Here is a 21,370-nt window from a genome sequence, read left to right as displayed (position 1 = left end):
AAAATAAAAAGTAGTGGAATAAAGGAAAATTTTTAAAAGTGTGTTTTTTACTTTTCCAACCAAAAAAAATTAAACATACAACAAATTTGAGTTGTATGAACACCTGTATAGCTACAACCTAAGTACAACAATTGCTAACAAGCTTATTTTTTTATTTCACGAAATTCCCCTCCAAAATATGTGTTGCTTTTGTAATTAAGAACAAAAAATATGCATGAGCAATCATATAATGACTTGGGATTTTTAAAAAATATATTTTTATTGATTTCAGAGAAGAAGGGAGAAGGAGAGATAGAAACATCAATGATGAAAGAGAATCATTGATCAGCTGCCTCCTGCACACCCCACACTGCGGATTGAGCCCGCAACCCAGGCATGTGCCCTTGACCAGAACTGAACCCGAGGCCTTTCAGTCCGCAGGCCAATGCTCTATTTACTAAACCAAGCTGGCTAGAGCGGGATTTTTTTTTTTTTAAGATAAAAATAAAATAATTCCTCCCATAGTTTACTTTTGTTTAATGTGTAACTTATTTATCAACCATCCTAACACACACCTAGTTACTGCTGCCCACAAAGATGTATGTGGCTTTAGAGAGGTTTCTTTTCAAAGTAAATATTTTCTTTCCTTCCTCCACTTGTAAAACGTGATCAGCTGTCAATTCTAGCTCTTCTGCCACAATTCCTCTCTCCCTTTCTCATTTTGCCCAGTTTATTCCATTAACCATTTGAAGTGATTAGTCTAACCTTAGCTAAATGATACCTTTATATATTTAGGTCTGTGCTTTACTTTTGTAGGTCATAGGTGACAAAGCAATGCTCCTTTCATTATATGTTTCACACCGATTCTGAGTGACCCCCTTCACCAACAACTGATGATTTATTACTGCAAACCATATTGATTTAAGAGATCAGGTAGTTCCCCTTCTAAATACAACTTGGCTGACATACTGGCATCTGAACCTGATGGACAGATACACATATGGCAACATACATGGCAAATATCTACAAACAGAGGTGCCTGTTCTCAACTGGGAAGGTGTGTGACTTGCTCCCCCTGTCCAGGTGCTTGAATGCAGTGCTCCACGAATAGTGACTTGACTGCCACCTCAAATTGGGAAAATGTGCCAAAGCAATGTTCTCTCCACACCTCACAACCTCCCAAAGATGGTTACACTGAAAGCAACAGGTGCTCTCTCTCCACTTGGTGCCTTAGCTGAGACAGAGTGCATAGAATTCTGCCCTTTTCCTTCTTCCAACCCAGAGACAGGTGTGCGTGTGGCACTGCAGTGAAGGGCAAGATGCTTTGAAGCGATTGAATTGTTATAGTGCCACATTTATGTGAAAACTGGAAGATGTGTTTCAAAACCGTTTGAATAGATGGCAGAATTGAGGGGGGAAAGTCTGCCTCCTTACATTCAGACTCTCTGATGAGAATAAGTAACTTAAAAAGTAAACAGATTTTTCATTCAGAAGATGGCTTAACAGGAAAAGTAGAATGCATAGAATCCATGAACTAAGCAAAGTCTTTCTTTACCTTCTGAAAGAACCACTGAATTTTAAACGGTATTATTTGGTATTTTATCATCCATGACAGACTCATCAGAAGCAGAAATCAATCTGCTTTCATGAACATGTTCTGTGGTTGGGGCTGGTTATAAAAATCACCATCTTCTGATTTCATTGAAAGTCATTTGTTTAAAGTGAATGCATGGATCATTAATTCCCTCCTTCTGCATGCCATTAATAAACACTGCCAAAGTTTATAATGTTTAGGTATAACAAATTATAAATTCAAAGGTCTGATGAACATAAAAGCACATTCAGAGAGTGAAAGGTACAATTTTGGTTTAAAATACAAAAATCAAGTAGTGTCATATCATCGGCTATGCAACACCTAGTAAAGGGTCATTTTTCGTCATCCAGGAAAGCCCACCATTATTCATGAATAAGAGGGGAGGAAAAAGCACAAAAAGTTTCCTAGGTTAACAATCCCACTTTCTGCTCTCATCCTATTGGCAAGTAATTCAGATAATTCATAGCCACTGGCTGAAGCAAATGGTCACATTAACATGCATTTCACATTAACAACCACATCTATTTCCTTTGTAAAATGGTCCAATTTTCAGGACAGCAGGCCGCATTATAGATCTTTGGAGGCAAATAGACTTGTTCAACAAATCAACTGAAGTAGATTGCTTACCTGAGCTAAAGGGCACAACAGAATACTTCCTGCACAAACAGATGTGCAAAGACAGTGGTTCTCAACCTCCTGGCCCTTTAAATACAGTTCCTCATGTTGTGACCCAACCATAAAATAATTTTCGTTGCTACTTCATAACTGTAATGTTGCTGTTATGAATCGTAATGTAAATATATGATATACAGGATGGTCTTAGGTGACCCCTGTGAAAGGGTTGTTCGACTGCCAAAGAGGTCGTGACCCACAGGTTGAGAACCGCTGTGCTAGGATCTCAGGACAATTTCTGTTGTTCTATCCTCTTCCTCTACTACTTCCTCTCTCCTTTATTCATCCCCCCAACTTCATTCTATTATCCATTTGAGGTGGTCAGTCTAAACTTGGTTAAATGGTATCTTCTATATACTTAGGTTCCCACTGGAAGTTTGTAAAGCCATTGGTGACATAATGAATGTCACTGCAATTGTGGCCTTCATTTCTCTTCATTGCGTATAAAATGTGACTTATACGCATTTTAACAGGTTCCCTCTCTATGTGGATCTAACATGTCCACATACATTGGGAAAAATTTGATTTTTAATAGAATAGTTGGGTTTGGCCATTATTTGCAAAATTACCCATAAAAGTGAGAAGTATTTGCAGATGGAGGTCTCCTGGTTGAAGGCCTTTCTATTCTCTTTCTTGTAATCGCCTGTCCCTTGCTAGTAATCCTTTCTACACAGTTCCCATTCGTGCTTCGCATTCATGCTCAGAAACATTCTCTGTTGGTGCTGGAGGTGGAGGGAAGAGCACTCCCACCGGCTTTCTTCTCGGGGCTGCCTTTCGCTTTCCCCTGAACCCTACAGGGTGCATCTGTCTCTGCTGGAAGACCAAGGTGGTTCCAATACAGATAACACTTAACACACAAGCCAGAGGAGGTGAAGGCAGTGCCAAGCCCTAGATACTGAGCAACCTAATTATTTCCCCCATTTCTATAATGTGCTGCTCTCATAACGGTGATGAGGCAACATAGTCAAGAAATAATGTACCAGCTTATTTCTGTGGCTTTCAGCTCCTCTATACACTGGGTTAGCCAGATTGAAAAGTACATGAATTAAGAAGGTGCCTGTAGCCTGAAAACGTCAGTGCACTACTATTTCAAAAAGTGCTGAACAGAGGAGGTTTATTACTCAATTCATATCAAGTTGCCTTAATGGAGCACGAAGCAGGCCACTCAACAGAGATCAGCCAAGGTGACACAGGGATCATTGCTCAGTCATCAGCACATGCGCATAATCCACACTGATCAGTGTGTTTAGTGATATGCATACAGGAGGCTTCTGGCTACGTGAACATTTATTTCCCACCTTTTATGCTCATGACCGTTTCAGTGTATTTTGCTTTTTAAAACAGAATTTTTAAAAAGTCAAACTTCATTTGCAATATAAGTTAAACAAAGCGCATTTATAATTTGTATAACCACTTTGTAAATGCCAGGCATTTCTTTGAGCTGAATAGTTAACAGTTAGTATGACATATCTACATGTTAAAGAGAAAATAAGCTAAATACAATAAACCATGTATTTTCAACTCTAAGCAATTCACCACAAATGTGTAGCTGAACGAACCCGTGGTGTATTCTACCGGGAGGTAGGACATCCATTGGACACAGAGAAAACCTCCCAATAATTGGGGGTACCACACTATCACATTTCAATCAAGCAGACTTCCTGGATCAGCTCTTTACTCTGTTCATTACCATTAGGAATTAAGATAGTGCTACTCAGTTTTATATTTTCATCTCTCTTTACCATTGATCATTTGCCCTTCATTTGCTATAAATAAGATTTATTTAAAAGACAGTAAAACAGAACTAGATTTCAATTAACTGTACAAAATGCCCCATAGCAAGAATAGTTTTCCTCTGTTGAAGCACTTGAGGTTATTTATTTTCAAAAACAAGCATATTCTTATTCTCAGCCACGCTATGAGTCTCCACAGTAGGAAACCTTCTTTGGTCAATGAGAGTCTGATTTTGTTTCCTTCCCTCCCTCCAGTCTTCTCTTTCTCCATCTGGCCATCCCTCCTTCCCGCTCTCTCTCCCTCCCTCCCCCCTTTTCTTTCAGAATAACATAGATACAAATTAATATAAAATACAGAATAAATACAGGCTGGAGCAAAATTAGATTTGCAGTTATGAGTGCGTGAAACACAGAGTTTATTCTTGTATCATTATTTATTACTGTACTATTCCATATGAATAACTCTAAACCTACTCTTGCCCCACCCTGTATATTCTGAATGATGGAACATTAATCCACCACCTATTCATTCACTTTTTAAGATGAGAACCTGAATTCTTCCCTATACATGTCATTGAAAATCATAACTGTGTTAATAAGCCTATAAAATGTAACTATTCTTAAAAGAGTATAAATTGTCCAAATTTGAAGAAATATATGTTTTTCCTCTTTTTATACTCCATCTCAGATTTGCACAAAGGGCTTAATTTCCTTTCAAGATGTATGTTTTGGAAAAATCTCAATAATATAAAAATAAAAGAGAAGGACACACAAAATTGTTGAAAATAAAGTGACACATTCATCTCTCAAGGCAGTATCGACCGGACTATACAATTTCAGCATAGACTGCAACATGGGCAAGATGAGTCATGCCTCTTACCTGGTGTTTGAAAATTAAGGCGCCTCAGTTCTACTGGGTCTGTTGGATGGTGTGAAGGGACCTCCTTACTGTTCGGGATGCTGCTCTTTCTAGAGTCAGACTCTGCCCTTTTCCTATAGGGAGAAAGTACAAATGTAAGACATTTTAGAAAAAAGTACAAAAAAACTGAAACAGATTTAAAGAGCAGAGAGTCATGCCCCTCCCCAATTTTTACTTTTAAAACTCAGATGGGCTAGCTTTGTGACCTGTTCAAGGTTGCTTTTCCTTACTTGACCTATAGTATTTCCTCGGGGCTAAGTTTTGTTTAGGTGGATGATCTCAAAGTCCTCTTTCAGCTGGAGAATGAAACAATTCTGGGACTCTGACTTTAGGCTTGAAGGCAGTGTTAGTGAGATACACTTGGGCCGTTGCTCAGCGCTTCGCCCTTATCCACTAGTTCTGTTTGTGAGGCACAGGATAGAGGACCCCTAGCAGCCAATACTAAGATTACTGTTACCCTGGGGTTAAGCTACTAGGCCTCTAAATCGGACCCAATTTCTTCTAAGAATATGTAACTGGTGGCTATAAAGTGACCCTGCAGTGGATTTTCCCATAAGGCAGAGAAATACAGTGAGTACATTTCTAAGATTCCAAGTCAGCCTAACACCTGGAAGGAGACTGGGACACAAGAGCAACATTCAGGTTCTCTTTCAAGTCCCCCCCCCAGGCTCCCCCCCCCCCCAAAAAAAATAAGTGTTGGCTGTTTATGGTGTTAAGTTAACTTAACTTATGATTGATATTAACTATGATTAAGATTTTTATTAACAAAAGTCAATCACAGTAAGATTGGAGAAAAAGTAACTTCACCTAGAGGGTAGTTCCACTCTCCTAATGATCATTCAGGTATATGAACCATTCAGTTTCTATTTATAAATAATACTTCACACGTTCGTTTTATCTTTGTTTTAATTGATATCTACTAGTTTTATTAAGTACTCTGATTTAAAGTATGGTAATGTACTGTTAACAAATGTCTATATAAAAATGTCAGGTTTTCCCCTTAAGATTTCTTTATTCTTTTTTTTCCCCCCTCAAACCCAAATAATCAGAGTGGTACCTAACTATTTTCTTTCAGCTTGACTGAGATGAACAATTCACTTCAAAAGTCTTTTTCAGAGTGCTTCCCTTCAAATCTGATTCCAGCAATCCCCACACTAGGGTCATAATTTGAGCATCTTCCCCCATTCAGAGCGTAGGAATTCTAATTTAGGGAAGGGGTGCAGTAGAGTGTTTAGAAAACTCCCTCTGTCTTTTCACTATGACTGTGGTACAGCCCGTTTGTGTGTCTATGTCAATGAGCTCTCATTCAGTGTCGCACAGATTGTTTCATGAAAAGAAAATAGTCTTCCTTCTATCTCTGCTCATCTGAATAAAATAAAACAAACCAGGGATGAGGTGAAGATGGATGCAAAGAGAAAGTGCATTTGACTGGTTCAAGTGAGATGCCTTTGGCAAACTATGGTTGATTCATGACTTTTCTTGGGCAAGTCCTATTAAACACCTGGCTCTTTTAAAACTTTTGATTACCCTGTCTCACAATTTCCTATTTCTACCTAAAGGAGATAGACACAGTCTTAGGACAGAAGGTGCTGCCAAACTACAACACCTATCAGAGGAAAGCAGTGAACTGAGGTGTGCGACAGGTCCTGGGAGCTCTGGCTCTATGGAGTGTAAGATGGGAAGAAAAGCAGTGGTGGAGGGCTGGCGGAAAACACAGGAGAAGGAAGAGAATGGGGCTCAGAAGAGCATGGGAAAGAAGGATAAGATGATCACTTTCAGAGCAGAAAATGTCAGAGTGGTTATGCTGGGAATATTTGCCTCACAACACTGGCAGACTCATCTTTCCACTGAAGATGCAGAATCTAAAGGGGTGAATAAAATGTCAGAGTGTGGCCTGTCAGTAGACCGCATGTGTAATGAACAGATGGCTGGTCTCCACATTTCAGATGATCCCTGAGGCCCTTTTCAGGTTTTGGTCTTTTCACACACATTTGCAAAGATTCTTATTTCTTCGCTGATGTACCAGACCCACTGACTACCTTTTATGCATTTTCAACGCGGCTCCACTGCCGTTGTGGCAGGATCATGGAAACCAAAGTAGAGATAACTGGGCAAGAAGACAGCTTCTGTCCTGCAGGTGACACGAAACACCTTCCTTTCTGCTTTTACACTGAGACCAGGGGAGTGACACTGAGACTCAGGGACAGAAAAGAATACCCTCTGAAGAAACTTAGTCAGTTTCTCTTGGGCCAGGAAAGCTGGAAATCACATATTGTTGCCCAGATGAGTCTTGGAAAACCCAAAGCACTGGAGTAAAAGTACAATTCACACTTGTAATAAATTGGAAGGGCTGTCCTTACATTTGATACCTCGCATCTCCCTCACTGTATCTGTTCTAATGAAATGACATCCAAGATCTCAGGCTCCAAAATCCCTCCTCAGCTAGGAAAACCAGCGGTTTAAATTTTGTTTTGTTTCATTTTGATGATCACAACATGGATAGTTCTGGCTTCCCGCACTCTTATCACATTATTTTAAAACAGAAATGTGCTTAAATGGCTGGTGTCTAACAGAAAGAGTTTCCAAGAAAGGTTTGCAAGATGAGGAGTTTGGCCAGCATCAGTACCACTAGTAAAGAGCTTTAAAAAATAAATTTACTGTTGTAAAGTTTTAAATGGCATATTCCTGTTTAAATTGGGTCCAACATGAAAGTATTGTAACATTTTTTCCTAAGTTTTCAGAGGTCTCTTTATTTTCATATTAAACTATTAAACTATTAAACTATTTAAAAAGCAAAGAACAGGGACTAGAATGAGATTATAAATTCTGCCTTACCATTTTTTTTCCTATTAAGATTAAAAAGCCCCAGTGTAAGTTGATTTCTTGCAGTCAGAAGTTATCTACCATATACAGGAATTATGGGTGAAAACGGGAACAGAAGACAACCTTTCAGAGATGACTAAAATCACTAACAGTATAAAAGCATGTGTTTGTTTAGGATGTGAATAATGCACAACAAAAAAGCATTTCACAATTCGGACACCAGTAGGAATAAAACCCCAACTCTGCCACTACTGGTGTGTCTCTCCTTGGGTAAGCCAACTACAAACCTCAATTTCTTCACTTACGAAATGGAGGAGGGTTAGAAGATGATCTCTAACTTCTGGCTCAAGTTTCATATTAATGGGACAAGAAGGCATCGATAAAGTTGTGTAATGTGGACAGTATTATAATGGGAAGGTAGACGTCTAGGTATATTAAGCAGGTTCAAAGTGTTTTGTCTTTTGGTGGAGAAACACACACAAATTTCCATGTGGTTTTTAGCTGAATCAATGGTAACCAATGATCTATAAAAATAAATCAATAAAGAGGACCCTCATAGAGGTAGTAAGCTTCCTGTCAGGGAAAGTGTAATAAAGCTTAGTGATCAGTGTTGTGATTGTAGGGGGGAAAATGCAGTAGTAGTTCTCAAATGTTATCATGCATCAGAACCTCCTGAGAGGGCTTATTAAACTACAGGTCGCTGGACCAATGCCCAGTTTCTGATTCAGTAGGTCTGGGGGTGGGACAAGACTTTGTATTTCAAGTTCCCTGCTAATGCTGCTGCTACTGATCCAAGGACCACTCCTGAGAACCACAGAAATATGACATTGGAAAGAAGGCAAGTTAGATGACCACTGAGATTCTTTTCTCAGTTTAAATTTAATCAGGTATATTTCCTTATTGATATGGATATATAGATAGATATGTATTAGAAAGCTAAGAGGTTAGATTAAGCCAATCAATCAATAATCAAACAGTACAGATATTATTATTATTGCTATGATTACTATTATTATTCAAGGCTGGAAGACGTGGAAAATAATTAGGAATTACATAAGGGTTTTCATTAAGACATTGTAATAAATATTTGGAGGGTTGAACAAGCTAGTAGTATTCCTGTATTGAGAGCTGATCAAAGATCAAACTTAAAAACTGACCTTCAAAACAAAACAAAACAACTTAAGGGACACCTCACATTTCTCTTGTGCAGACACACTAACACATAAAAATGTTCACTTCACCTTAACAACAAACAAAACTCAGAGAGTGGTTTTAATGCCTTCTAAATTTAGCTTTACATAAAGATAATATGTCTTATCTTCTTATGCAGATAATCTTTTTCTCCCAGAATCATTTTAATGTCAATTTACTTTATATATATGTAGGCTTTATCCATCTTCTATTTGCCAGGTATCATCTTTATATCCAACCTCCACCCTCACCCCCTCAATACCTGCAAAGTCTACCCATATCTTGTGTTTTTTTTCTTACTGAGCATGAAAGGGGTTTATTCTCTATTCCTCACCTGTCAGGTTTACTGCTCCATTTTAATGCAGCAAAAAATAAAAAATAAAAAAGGAAAGGAAAAAGAAAGGCTAAATGTTAGTTGGCCAATGGTAATAAGAGTAACCATGACAACCAAGGTTTAACAATGCTCACAGGTGGGGACACATAACTTACACACATTAGCAAATGACAGCATATCAAAGTATTTAAAGGCCTCTAATCATAAAGTAAATGGAGGACACGCGAGTACATCACTAAATAAAGCATTTAGTGTGTTAATGTTATATTCGCTTTTATCCATCCATTTACAAAATACTGCCATGATTAATTATATTCCCAGAAGTCTTTGATGGTAGAGATATAATTTGATTTTCTATAACACACCATGAAAAACTATTAATGTACTTACTGGGAATACCACATTATTCCATATAAGAAACGTGTTCATTTAAAATAAAGAATTCTCAGTTAAGAGGTAGGTTATTCCCTTAATGATCTAAAAATACTTGCAAGTTGCATTAAACTGCACAAAAATTTTCACAACTGCATGATACATCATGAGGTAATACAGTGGCAGAAATTTCTTCAAATACCTTTTGACAAGTCAGGTGATCATAAATCTCTTTTCCAATAAAAGACTAAATACATTTAGTTTTGGAAAAAGTAATACTCATCATTATAAATCTACAGAGATGGCCCATCTGTGTAGCTGGGCTAATCCAGAAACGTATTTAATACCATCCATTGACATGACAGATATTTTCAAAGAGGCGCTGCTGTCTGTGAACACACTGAGGTCATGCTCACAGACACGTTCACCTGTGATAATATGTAGACTATTTAAATAACCATGTTCTTTCTGAAGAGAGTATATCCTTTACCTGTAAAGAAGTAATCTGAACAATCTTCATGTTGAGGCAAATTGCAAGTATTAAGTTCTCAATTATAAAAATAAAGGTACCGAATCTTCCTTAATGCCAACAAAATATACACTCGTGTTGTTAGAATATCTGGCTTTAGGATACCTTAGTCCATATATTTTCAAAAATACAAAAGCCACATTTAAATATTACAAAACACATATAAAGAGAATAATGAGGATGATATCAAACATACTGTTTAATTCTTTTCTTAATTTTAAAGTGATTTACCTGGCAGTGCCAGGTTTTTAAAAATCCTACAAATATGTCTCTAACTTGCTCATTATTTAATCAATGAGGTCATCAGTTGCAGGAAAATCTATCCCTCTGAATGGAAGAGAGCCACTTAGTGAACTATCCGTTCTGTGTATTAAAAGGCTGTTGATATTTACATGAATACGTAGTGTTCAATTCACTTCCTCTTCCATAGAAATGTCAGCCTCACCACATATGGTTACACATTTGGTAAAATGTAGACATTAGAAAGGCTTTTAAAACCAGTATATTTAAATTATAGGTTAGGGTTTTATTACAGCTCTTTCCAGCCAAGATAATGGTGATATATTGAGGGATGGAGTAAACAAGTGAGGGAACTGAGTTTGTTTAAGGCTCTTTGGCTTGTATAAATCTGATCATTCAGTACCCCTGTGCGCCATGCACCAACTCAGCACAAAGGATCAGACAGAGTCCTTAACCTACACTATGAGGGACAAGAAAGCTAAAAAAAGGGGGGGGGGCAATTGCAATAATGTGGTAGATTCTACAATATAGATAAGTAGAAAGTGCTGGAAGAGCATAGAAAAGGGGACCCTAAACAGCTGGAACTGGTAGAGAGGAGAGGACAAGAGGGAGGCAGGTAGAAAAACCCTGGGTACAGAAATATTATAGTGCATATTTTATTAATTGGTGTTTTCTCATCATAGAACATTGTTATTTAAAATGTTTAATTATCTAGCCTACCTACTTGCTTTACAAATGAGGAAATGGAGACCCAGAATGTCGGCATGACTTTCTACCCCATATAGCTAGCTGGTCACAGAGCTGGGACTTGAACTCAGTTTTATTGATTCCTAGTTGAGTGTTTTTCTAACCCTTGCTACCATCTTATGTCTGTAGTTTACATTTTAAAAGCAATGTACATGTCACATAGAGAATAACATTTCAAAAAAATCATAGGGCAAGGTGATTTATAACACTAAAGACCTAACATATTTTCATTTTCTGATGATTTGGAAGGTATTTTAGAGCCCTTACAAAACCTGTGTGATACTGTTTTGTCACTGGTTATCACTGTATTATAGGTTTACAAATTACTAGGTTAAAAACAAAGTCAATTCAACAACCTATGTATAAACTGAAAGGACGAAGTATTTATTACATAATTAACTTTGCTCAGAAGCCAAGCTATAAAATGCACCATTCATTGCCTACAGAAGATTTCCTCTTGAACTGCTTCACGATAATCAAGAAGGACATTGTTGGGTCTATTTGAATTTCAAGTCAGGAATGTGCTTTACTGCTGAAGCAAGCATTTCTATTTCCAAAATGCTTCACGGGCCTTCAGGTGGTTAGCTAAATATACTTAGCATTCGAGGATGTGTGCAGCTTCCAACAATTGCATTAGACGATGCTCACACATGCACACACTAAAATGGGACTCTATTTTATCTGAGTCATAAAACCTTTACATTTGAGGCCTTTTTTTGCAGGACTAGAAAAAACTGTAACTGAGTAGACTTTTTCCAAGCACATCAAAGGAAGAATGAAAAACTTAATTATAAATGTTAACAATGATCAAGGTTAAAATCCTATGTCTTCACATTTACATAACCAACTCATAGATCTCTTGCACACCTCTGTTCAGTGACCTGATTTAAGGATCGTCAGATATGTCTGCATGAAACACAATTTTAAAAAATAAGACAAGCATTTTGTCCATTTTGCAGAATCACAAAATGTCATGTGATAGGGTCTAGAACTGCAACTGCCAGCAAGCACATGTTTTCTGATCTGACTCCCACAGTAGGATGTGGTAACCTAAATAAATATTTAACGGAAAACAATTACAACTTACTCTTGCTTTTAATTATTGTATTCTCTTTGGGTAGTAAGTGCAGCACATGAACAGCAAAGGCTACCGGCTCCTGCTTGCATTCACCCATCTGTGACTGCTCTGGGGCATGTGGTTATCTCCCGTTTCCTGCTCTTACCTCTTGTCCAAGATAGGCAACTAAATGCAATGCACACTGATAAGACACAACTTGGGATGAGAAGGCTGAAACCATCGCCAAGAGGCGATTTTGGCCTTCAATCACTTGCTATTTTATGACATGGATAACTGAGTGACCACAGCGACCAGGGAAAAATCATGATGGGTATCTCTTTCATTTTTTTCCAGCTCTAAAATAGGATATGCAATTTAATCTGTTATGGTTATAAACTTCTTTCTCTAATTTCTCCTTTTATTTCCTTAGCCCTCTATTCACGCTGAAATAAAATGGAATGCTACTTCATAAGAGAAAGTTTTTTAGAGAAGTGTCTGGAAGGATACACTCTTGAGTCAAGAGAAGAAGTTATACAAAGTAAAATAAAGGCTATTCCAAGAACATAAGAACATATTTACAAAAGGAATTTTTGTAAAGAGGTAATTAATGTAAAAGAGGTAATTAATGAAGGGAACTATATGGATAGGAAAAAGAAATACTGGAAATAAGATGATCAGAATAAGCATGTAAGCAAGAATGATGATGAAGAAACTCTCATCTGATCTTGAAGGTCAAGGTTGTGAGGAGAGAGAAAGGCAGGGAAGGAGGGTAATGGGAGGGAGAGGAAAAGTGAGAGAGAATGATAGAGGCGAGATCGTCAGAGTATTCTGAAAGATGACACACTACAAAGGAAAATGGGAACACAAAGTTTCGTGAAATAAACTTAAATTGGAAGAAAAGTTGATGTAAAGGCAGATAATTCAGAGTTTAGTCATTCTAAATGTTTAAGTTAATGTATTACATATGTTAATTTTTATAATTTTACATACTTATAATTTTGCAATTCTATTTTTAAGTCTGAAAGTATTTAGAGGTAGAATTATTAATATTCTTCCTTCTGAATAAGCAGCGATCTAGGGAGAAATATCTTGCTTCTATGTAATAAAGGCAGAAATAAAATTTAAAAAGAGTGGATAATCAGAAAACATGGGGTTGATGTGAACTGTTTGTATCCTAGTTGTAATCAGAGACACTAACACAGACTGATATTTGGGAGTATAAAACTGAGGTTATTTTTATAAAAAGAAAATGGTACTTCACATTCCTCTTTGGACACAAATGAGAATTCAGTATTGAAAATGTGGAATAAAGGTTAGAAGAAAAGCAGGAAGGAAAAAGGTTATTTGCCTTCTCTAGTCTTCAAATGTTTGCTCCCTGGCTAAGTTCTGAGAAACAGCTACAGGAAAAAATCTCAGCACACGTGCAATGTCAGTTATGAAATGGACACAAATGTGCAAATTTGTAGTTTCAAGAACCATGCTGAAACTGAGCAATTAATCATTTAAAACAATCAAATGCAAGCTTGTGTGTGATCATCTACTTGTGAATGTGCTAGTGTCTCAAATGTCATGCAAAGTGCTCATACTGCATGAAATACTCAGGAGACAGAGGCTAGGATTCGGGCATGCTGGGCAACAAAGTCTATACCGCACACACTGAATGGGATTAAAAATAGTATAGTTTTTACATTTTGTTGTAACTCTAATGCAACCACATTCCAATGATTCGTGGAGCTACAGTGAAGTATTTCTACTAAAATCAACCACATAATGACCGCAGAAGGATTATTAAGTCTTCAAATATAAGAGAGCCCTCAAGATCACAATAGAAATATTGGGCAAACCTACCTTTTATAAAGAAGAATAGCTATAACAATGCAGATGATAAAGACCACCGCAAGGACAGGGCCTACGACCCAGATTAAGCCTTCTTCTTCATCGGTGATTGGCTGTGGATCCAGGTCCATTGACACAACAGGGTCGGAGTAGGGACTGGTTGCATACATCTTCTGAGGAAAAACAGAGTGTATGTTAGTTGCCAGCTAAGGTCTTCCTGGTGTATATCTTTTGCATTAAAAGAGGCAAAAATCTGAGATAGTGGATTTCATAGTGTGCGAAACAATGTTAGTAAATAAAAAGGAGGAGAGGGGAGAAGAAAAGGGGAGGAAGGAAAGTGGGGGAGTAAAGAGGCTTGGCAATTTAAATTTCCTTATATGGTGAAGTATTTTATCATAAAATCATGTCAGATAGTATAAATTACTCCAGATATATTTTTTCATTGGGGTCTATCTATGGCATATTAAGTGATTTATGAAGTATGGTACTAGTAATTAACCAGTGTGCCAACGTGTTCCATGCTATGTGAAAATCAACAGGAATAATTAACTCCAGCTCTCAAGACATTACCACTCAATTAAGGAGACCACATTTATTAAACTAAACATTTATAGAGCAAAATATTACTATTGAATTAAATGTTAAATTACGTAAGTCATCCTTAATACTTAATGTATATTAGTTAGGAAATAGAGGCCGAATAATGGACAAAGTCTACAACTTCAGAAGAGAGGTCCAATGTCCAAATTATAGATGCAAGATGTATGAACCTGATGCTATGGCTTTCCAGAACATAGAATTTTTATAACTTAAAAGTATTTAGCAGTTCCCATTCAATTTTATTACAGCAACTGTGATTGTTCCCAACTGATACAGAAAAAGGGAACCTTTATACAGTGCTGGGGGGAATGGAAATTGGTACAGCCCTTATGAGAAAAATAGTATACCGGCTCCTCAACACATTGAAAATAGAACTATCACACAATCCAGCAATCCCACTCCTGGGTATATATTCAAGGGAAATGAAATCACCATCTCAAAAAAGTATATGCACACCTGTGTTCACTGCAGCATTATTCACAATATCTAAGATATGGAAACAGCCTAAGTGCCCTTCTATGGCTGAACGAAAAAAAAAAATCTGTACACACACACACACACACACACACACACACACACATGCATGTACAATGAAATAATATGCAGCCACAAAAAAGGAAAACCTGCCATTTGCAACAGCATGGATAAATTATTCCAAGGGCAGTGAATAGAATGGTGATTGCCAAAGGCTGGCGGGAGGAAATGGGGAGATGTAGGTCACAGGATACAAACCTTCAGTGATAAGAAGAATAAGTTCTAGGATCTATGTACTGCCTGGTAACTATAGCTAATAATACAGTATTATATGCTTGAAATTTGTTGAGAGTAGATCTTAAGCATTCTCACCCCATTCAAAAGAAAAGATACTATGTGAGATGATAGATGTATAGATGTGCTAATTATCTTGATCTTGGTAACCACCCCACAATGTATGTGGATATCAAATGATCATTTTGTACACTTTAAACATATGCATAATTATATATGTTAATTTTTCCTTAATGAATTTGAAAAAAAATAGTTAGTGAAAGAAAGGACTGAGTGTCTATGAATTTAGCTTTTATCATATTTTTCTGCCCTATTTTAGCCTATATTAAAATTGTTCTTTTAACTCTGCCCCCTTTTAAGGCCTTATCTTTTCCTTTTCCAATAGAGACCCACGTCTAAATGGCTGCCCCTTCTCTCCTACCACTCGCTTCTCATCTCTTCTCACTCCATCATTGGTCCGAGTCAATTATTTGCCAAATCAAATTGTTATTATTCATTTCTTACCCTTCCCGACATCTTTTCCAGATGTGCTACAGTTGATCAAGCCTTCTTTAAAACTCCCTCCTCTGATTCTCTTCATTCTGTACTCACCTAGTACCTTCCTAACCTTGCCAACTGAGTTAATTCCTCTGCATCCATTCCATGCCAGCATTCTTACATTTTATTTTCTGCTAGTCTCTCTTCCTCTCCCTTAGCTGGCCAGGTCATCCCAGCCTTAAATACCAACCTCTACGCAGATTACTTTCTCTCTAATGTTCCTAAACTTGGAATCTCTGCTGAGTTCCAGACCTTCATTTCCAAATGTTTCTAGAGATTCCTAAATGAATTCCCAAGTTAAGAATTGCATGTGTGTTACTTCTCTACTTCCCAGGCATACGCTCCTTCTGACCTGCCTTTTTCTCTCACCCTCTCAATAGCTAGGAATGAAACACTGCTGATTTTATATGATCTATGTCCCCCCAAGTCCATCCACTTTCTTCCCGGTCTCATGAGTACCACTTTTCTTCACGATCTCATTCTTACTCATTCAAATCATACCAAGAATTTCTTCCTTCCTTTAACAGTCTCTACTGCCAATAGGGTAATTCTCCTAAACCACAGCTATGAAACCTTTAGGACGCTCTCAGGTGATTCCTGAATAAAACCTAGACATCTTAGCATGGTCCTTAAGAGACTTCACAATTTGTTTTAAACTTCCTTACCACATACAACATATTCCATCACAGCAAACTTCTTGTTTCTACTCCCCACATGCTCTATTCTCTCTCTTTAACCCTCTCACAAGTTCCACAACATTTAGCTCCGAAGTCAAGCTAATTGTCAAGGCTCTACTTAAATACTGCCTTCCATGAAGCTAACTTTCCTTAATTGAAAATAACCAATTATTCCACAATTGTAGGAAATAATAATTTTTAAAAATTTGCCAGTCCTTTTTAATGGCACTTTTTTTAAAATCTGTGCATATGTCTTCTTTTCTTTAGTGAAACTATAAACTTCTGGAAGACAGGGATTTACATACTATTTGTGTAGCTACTTAAAGCAGCTAGCCCACAACTTTGCAATGGTGAGTTCCCAACAAATCCTTGTTGACTAAAATAAAATGTTCACCTGTTCAAATGGCTGTCATTAACAAGGTATAAAATAATATGTTCATTTATTCCAGGATCAGTAAATATATTTAAATTTTTAAGATGCATTTTAAAAATTTGGTTAAAGACATCAATTCTCAGTTTAAGTGCGATAAGTTGAGCAGTCCAGCAGGGTTTCCACATGCCCACTACGTGTTTGTTAACTAGTTTCCCTTCACATTCTCCTCACTGTGCTCAGAAAAGACATCAACAGGACTAGGAGATTTCTAATGCATCAAAAAAGACAACTACTCAGTATATTTACAATCTTCTCAGAAGCAGGTAAGAAAAAGATATGCACAGTGTAAAGATTTACACAAAGGACTTGACAAATACACTAAATATCCAAGAAGCATGATTCTTCACATGCGTATAATTGTTTTGGTTCACACTTCCCCCTCTCCATTTGTTGGTCAGACTCAAACTCTTGGGCAGACAAAGGTAAGAGAACTCTCTGACTTGAAATTCTTTACCAAGAGGCTTTGAGATAATAATCTTGGGGAGCCAAGATGGAAATCTAAGCAGAGGTTTTCCCCAAGGCACATAGCTCAGGAACCAGTGATGCGTAAAGTCAAAGGAAAACAAAACCATATAATGACACCAGTCTTGTGAAAGGCAGAATTTGTTCAGTGTGTGGGGGTACCAGGAAAGACCAAACCTGTGGTCATTTTGCACCCATCCTCCTATGATCTTGATATAAATCAATGGATTGAGGTAGAGTTTCTGTCTTGTTGAAGGGGGATATTTTCTCTATGCAAATTATCAGTCTACCCTTGGTAGTGATTAGGTGGATTAACAATCATTCCTAAAATTAGAGGCTTACAAAAGGACGGTATCATTCCTAACATTACACTAGCTGAATACGAGTCTCTTCTATTAAGTAAAGGCTAGCCTGAAAACATATATGAAACATAAAAGCCACGCTGTTAGCTTTGAGAGCACCACTGAGAAAGATGAAGAAGAAAATGGACAATTCAGATAACATATTTGGGGAAAATGCTAATTACATAACGAATGAAACAGTGTGTTGACGCACACAGGAGGTGCAGATGCTTCATCAATGGTGATGCATTTGAACACTAGTAAAAACACCTGGGAGACACTAGAAATCAGAGCTCTGACTGTGGTACGAACGGCCTAATGATCCCATGAGATTTCCCCTGTTTGCTGGATTCTCTGATCTACCTCAATGGTCTGAATTTGCTTTCTGAAACATCCTAGAGCTATTTAAAGAAAATTACTTTCAAATATCTAAGAGTCCTTTTTAAAAAATTGAAAATATGATTTCCAACATTCCATTCCCTTGATGTTTTGCCTTAGAACCTTCAACTAGAGAGAGGAAGCATAGCCGTGCATTAAAATTCCAGGAAGCCCGTCGCTTTGTTTTCAAATGACATTCTGTGCACAAAGGTAAACCAGACAGAAAGGCTGCCTTTGTGTTTTGATTTTCCACGGGGGGAACCCTTCAGTCATTTGAAGAGAAGCCCTGCTGCACATGCTCACACCTGATGTGGAGAAATCTCAGGCGTCTTATACAGTAGTGACTGGCTCAACGGAGTTGCCACACGTGTCAGTGTTAGGCCCTAATCGGCGAACAGAGGGCACACAAATACCTAATGAAATGATTCTTGATGTTTATGATCCCATTGCTTCACATTACCAGCGGTGCCTGGACCAGATTGGTCATCAGTTTGAAAACAGGCATTGAAAGACACAGTTTAGAATAAGTATATTAATGTGAACTGCCACTTCAAGAGCCACCCTCTTCCCATCTCCTCTTTCTCTCTATTTAACATTCAAAACAACTGAAGCATACAATGACATAAGAGCAAGATGAATTACATAAAAGAAGACAACTCATTATTTAGAGTACATTCGAATTCTCAGTTTTATTGACTTATTTTCTAACTTTCGGGCTTTTCTCTGATAAAGTCACTGGTAAACTGCTACAATGAAAGAAGCTGGCTGGGCCTGCCTTTTCCTAGACCGAGCTTCCCTATGAATTGGGATAGAGAGTGCTGTGGGCTCGCTGGCAGTCATAGGAGAGTAAATACAATCACCCCCTGCTAATATGTTCAGATACCTGCAAATATCCCGTGTGTAAATGCAGAGCTTGCTCCTACTGTAATCATACAGGCTGGTGTCTGCTAGGTATTATACCAGATTTTCTTAAAATAACAGCCATTTTAAAAGGATGAGGAACGATATGTGAGGACGAATGGCTGTCACCCTCCTGTCAATACATGTGTCCCATGGAAAGGTCTCGGGAACCATGCCCGAACCATCTGGCACTTCATAGATTAGAAGTCCCCGAAGCTCCCTGCTAGAGACACGGCCCTGTTTGTAAGGAAAGCTCAAGCAGATGACCCAGCAGTGTTCCCACAGCAGGCCACTGTTACCGCGTTAACAACAGCTCATGGAAATAATTAGGATGGATATACTAGTACCTACGCATCCCCGAATAACCAGGTTCTGGCGAAAATGTATAGGAAAATAGATGGTATCCCCCCAAAAATGTATACACACTTTAACACAGATAATTCACTTAACGTTGACTCCTTTTCAGGTTTTGAAATAATGAGTGATTTGAAATAATGAGTGAAGCCAGACTAAGCTCTGAACAAAGAAAATTCATCCTAAAGTGCCACTAGACATTTTTTAATTGTAATACATAAAAGATAAAGTGTACAATACAAAATCGGCAACAGTCGACGAACAGAGGACACACAAATACCTAATGAAATGATTCTTGATGTTTATGATTCCACTGCTTCACATTACCAGCAGTGCCTGGATCCGAATGGTCATCAGTTTGAAAACAGGCATTAACCAAAAATAAAATAAAATAAAATAAAATAAAAATAAAATTGTTCATTTCTGTAGATTCTTCTAAATTTTGAAAATGAACTGTATGTTAATAAACCCTGACTTTGTAATCATTCAGAGTGAGTATACATTTTGGGGGAACACCCTGTAGATGCCAACACAGTTAACTTACAGACTCCGCGTGCTCCATCACTGCTAACACAAAGAAGACATATTCTTGACCACTTTGGAGTTGCTTGTTGGTAAATCCTCCATAATGTTTGTCATCTCCCAGGGTGAACTCCGTGGGAAGGACATCAAAGTGAGCGGCTATATATGGCTTTAATTCAACTTCTCTCCCGTAACGGAGGCTTCTGCGTTTCCTGGATATCTCTTTAAGCAGCTAAAAGAAAAGTGGGAAATAGAGAAAGAAATGTAAACAATAATAACCCAAGTTGATGGTAGTTTCATGGGAGAAGTTAGTTCAGGACTGGGAACAGCCCACGGGCCACTTGTTCACTTCAGGAAGCACATCAGCATCCCTAGAACCTCAGTCCTCTCTTGCAAATGCGTGTCTTCCTGTCAAGGTAAGAAACTGGCCTGCTATGGCAAGGCACTGGCTACAGACATAAGACAAGTAGGTCCTTTGGTGGCGGCTCCTATCATTGTCCGCCCCAGTGAAATCTTTTTCAAAATGCAAGAGTACATTAGAACTTGTCTAAAGAAAAAGCCAGCTTGAGTCATAAAAGCTTGTCAATTTGGGCTGTACTGTTACTTATTAAACAAGTACTAAACTCAGATAAAGCCACCTAAACTTTCAATTATTACTAATTTTTTTTAGAGATTAGTGCCATTTCATATTGTTTTTAATAGTGAGATCATTTATAGGATGCAAATTCCCTCAAATCTGCAGGAATAAAATCTGATGCCTGATTTTTAACTAATAATAAATATTGTTATTCATTTAACAACTTCCAGCTTGATTTGCTCTTTAATTTAGGTTCTTATAAAAACTTAATGACAAAATTACTGTCTACTCTTGTTTTTAAAAATCTATTCTATAATAATAAAAGGATAATATGCTAATTAGACTGGATGTCCTTCAGGACAAAGCAGGGGCTGCAAGGGAAGCCAGGGGAAGGAAGGCCTACTCTTGCACAAATTTTGTGCATTGGGCCTCTAGTAGAAACAATAATAGTAAAAACCAAACTAGTGCTATCTACTTAGTGGAAAGAGACCCTAACATAAGCAAGGCCAGACTTCCGTGATAATAACGGCTGCAGGTTGTACATATGACAAACACCAAACCTTTATGTCAGGAACTGGTAGTAAACTATAGTCTCTTCTACACAGAATTTAAGGTGTGCTCTGCTGGTTTAAAATGATAACCTAAAGACGTGTGAAAAAGTCTCTTGGTTATATAATCTGTGCTGTTATTTTTGAATAACTTTTCACTTACAATATTCTCACATTTTCTGTGAAATTTGAGTTTATTGATATAATTAGAATTACATGAAATTTAGGCTATTTGCCCTAACTGGTT

At 37.6% G+C, this 21,370-nt stretch overlaps 1 protein-coding gene across 1 annotated transcript in view; it reads right to left on the bottom strand.

The window, feature by feature from the left end:
- Positions 1-21,370, bottom strand: part of PTPRD (protein tyrosine phosphatase receptor type D) — a 2,145,631-nt gene that overhangs the window by 120,885 nt on the left and 2,003,376 nt on the right. The window contains exons 29-31 of the mRNA XM_081103407.1: positions 20,021-20,230; positions 14,039-14,199; positions 4,859-4,971 (exon numbers count right to left, since the gene is read on the bottom strand). Of these exons, the coding sequence (XP_080959533.1) occupies positions 4,859-4,971; positions 14,039-14,199; positions 20,021-20,230 (484 nt within the window). The remainder of the gene's footprint in view (positions 1-4,858; positions 4,972-14,038; positions 14,200-20,020; positions 20,231-21,370) is intronic.

The sequence above is a fragment of the Myotis nattereri genome (assembly GCF_964212035.1).
Source record: "Myotis nattereri genome assembly, chromosome: 12".
In the NCBI taxonomy this organism is placed as follows: Eukaryota; Metazoa; Chordata; class Mammalia; order Chiroptera; family Vespertilionidae; genus Myotis; species Myotis nattereri.
Note: the sequence above shows the minus strand (reverse complement) of the source record. Positions and strands in the feature narration are given on the sequence as shown.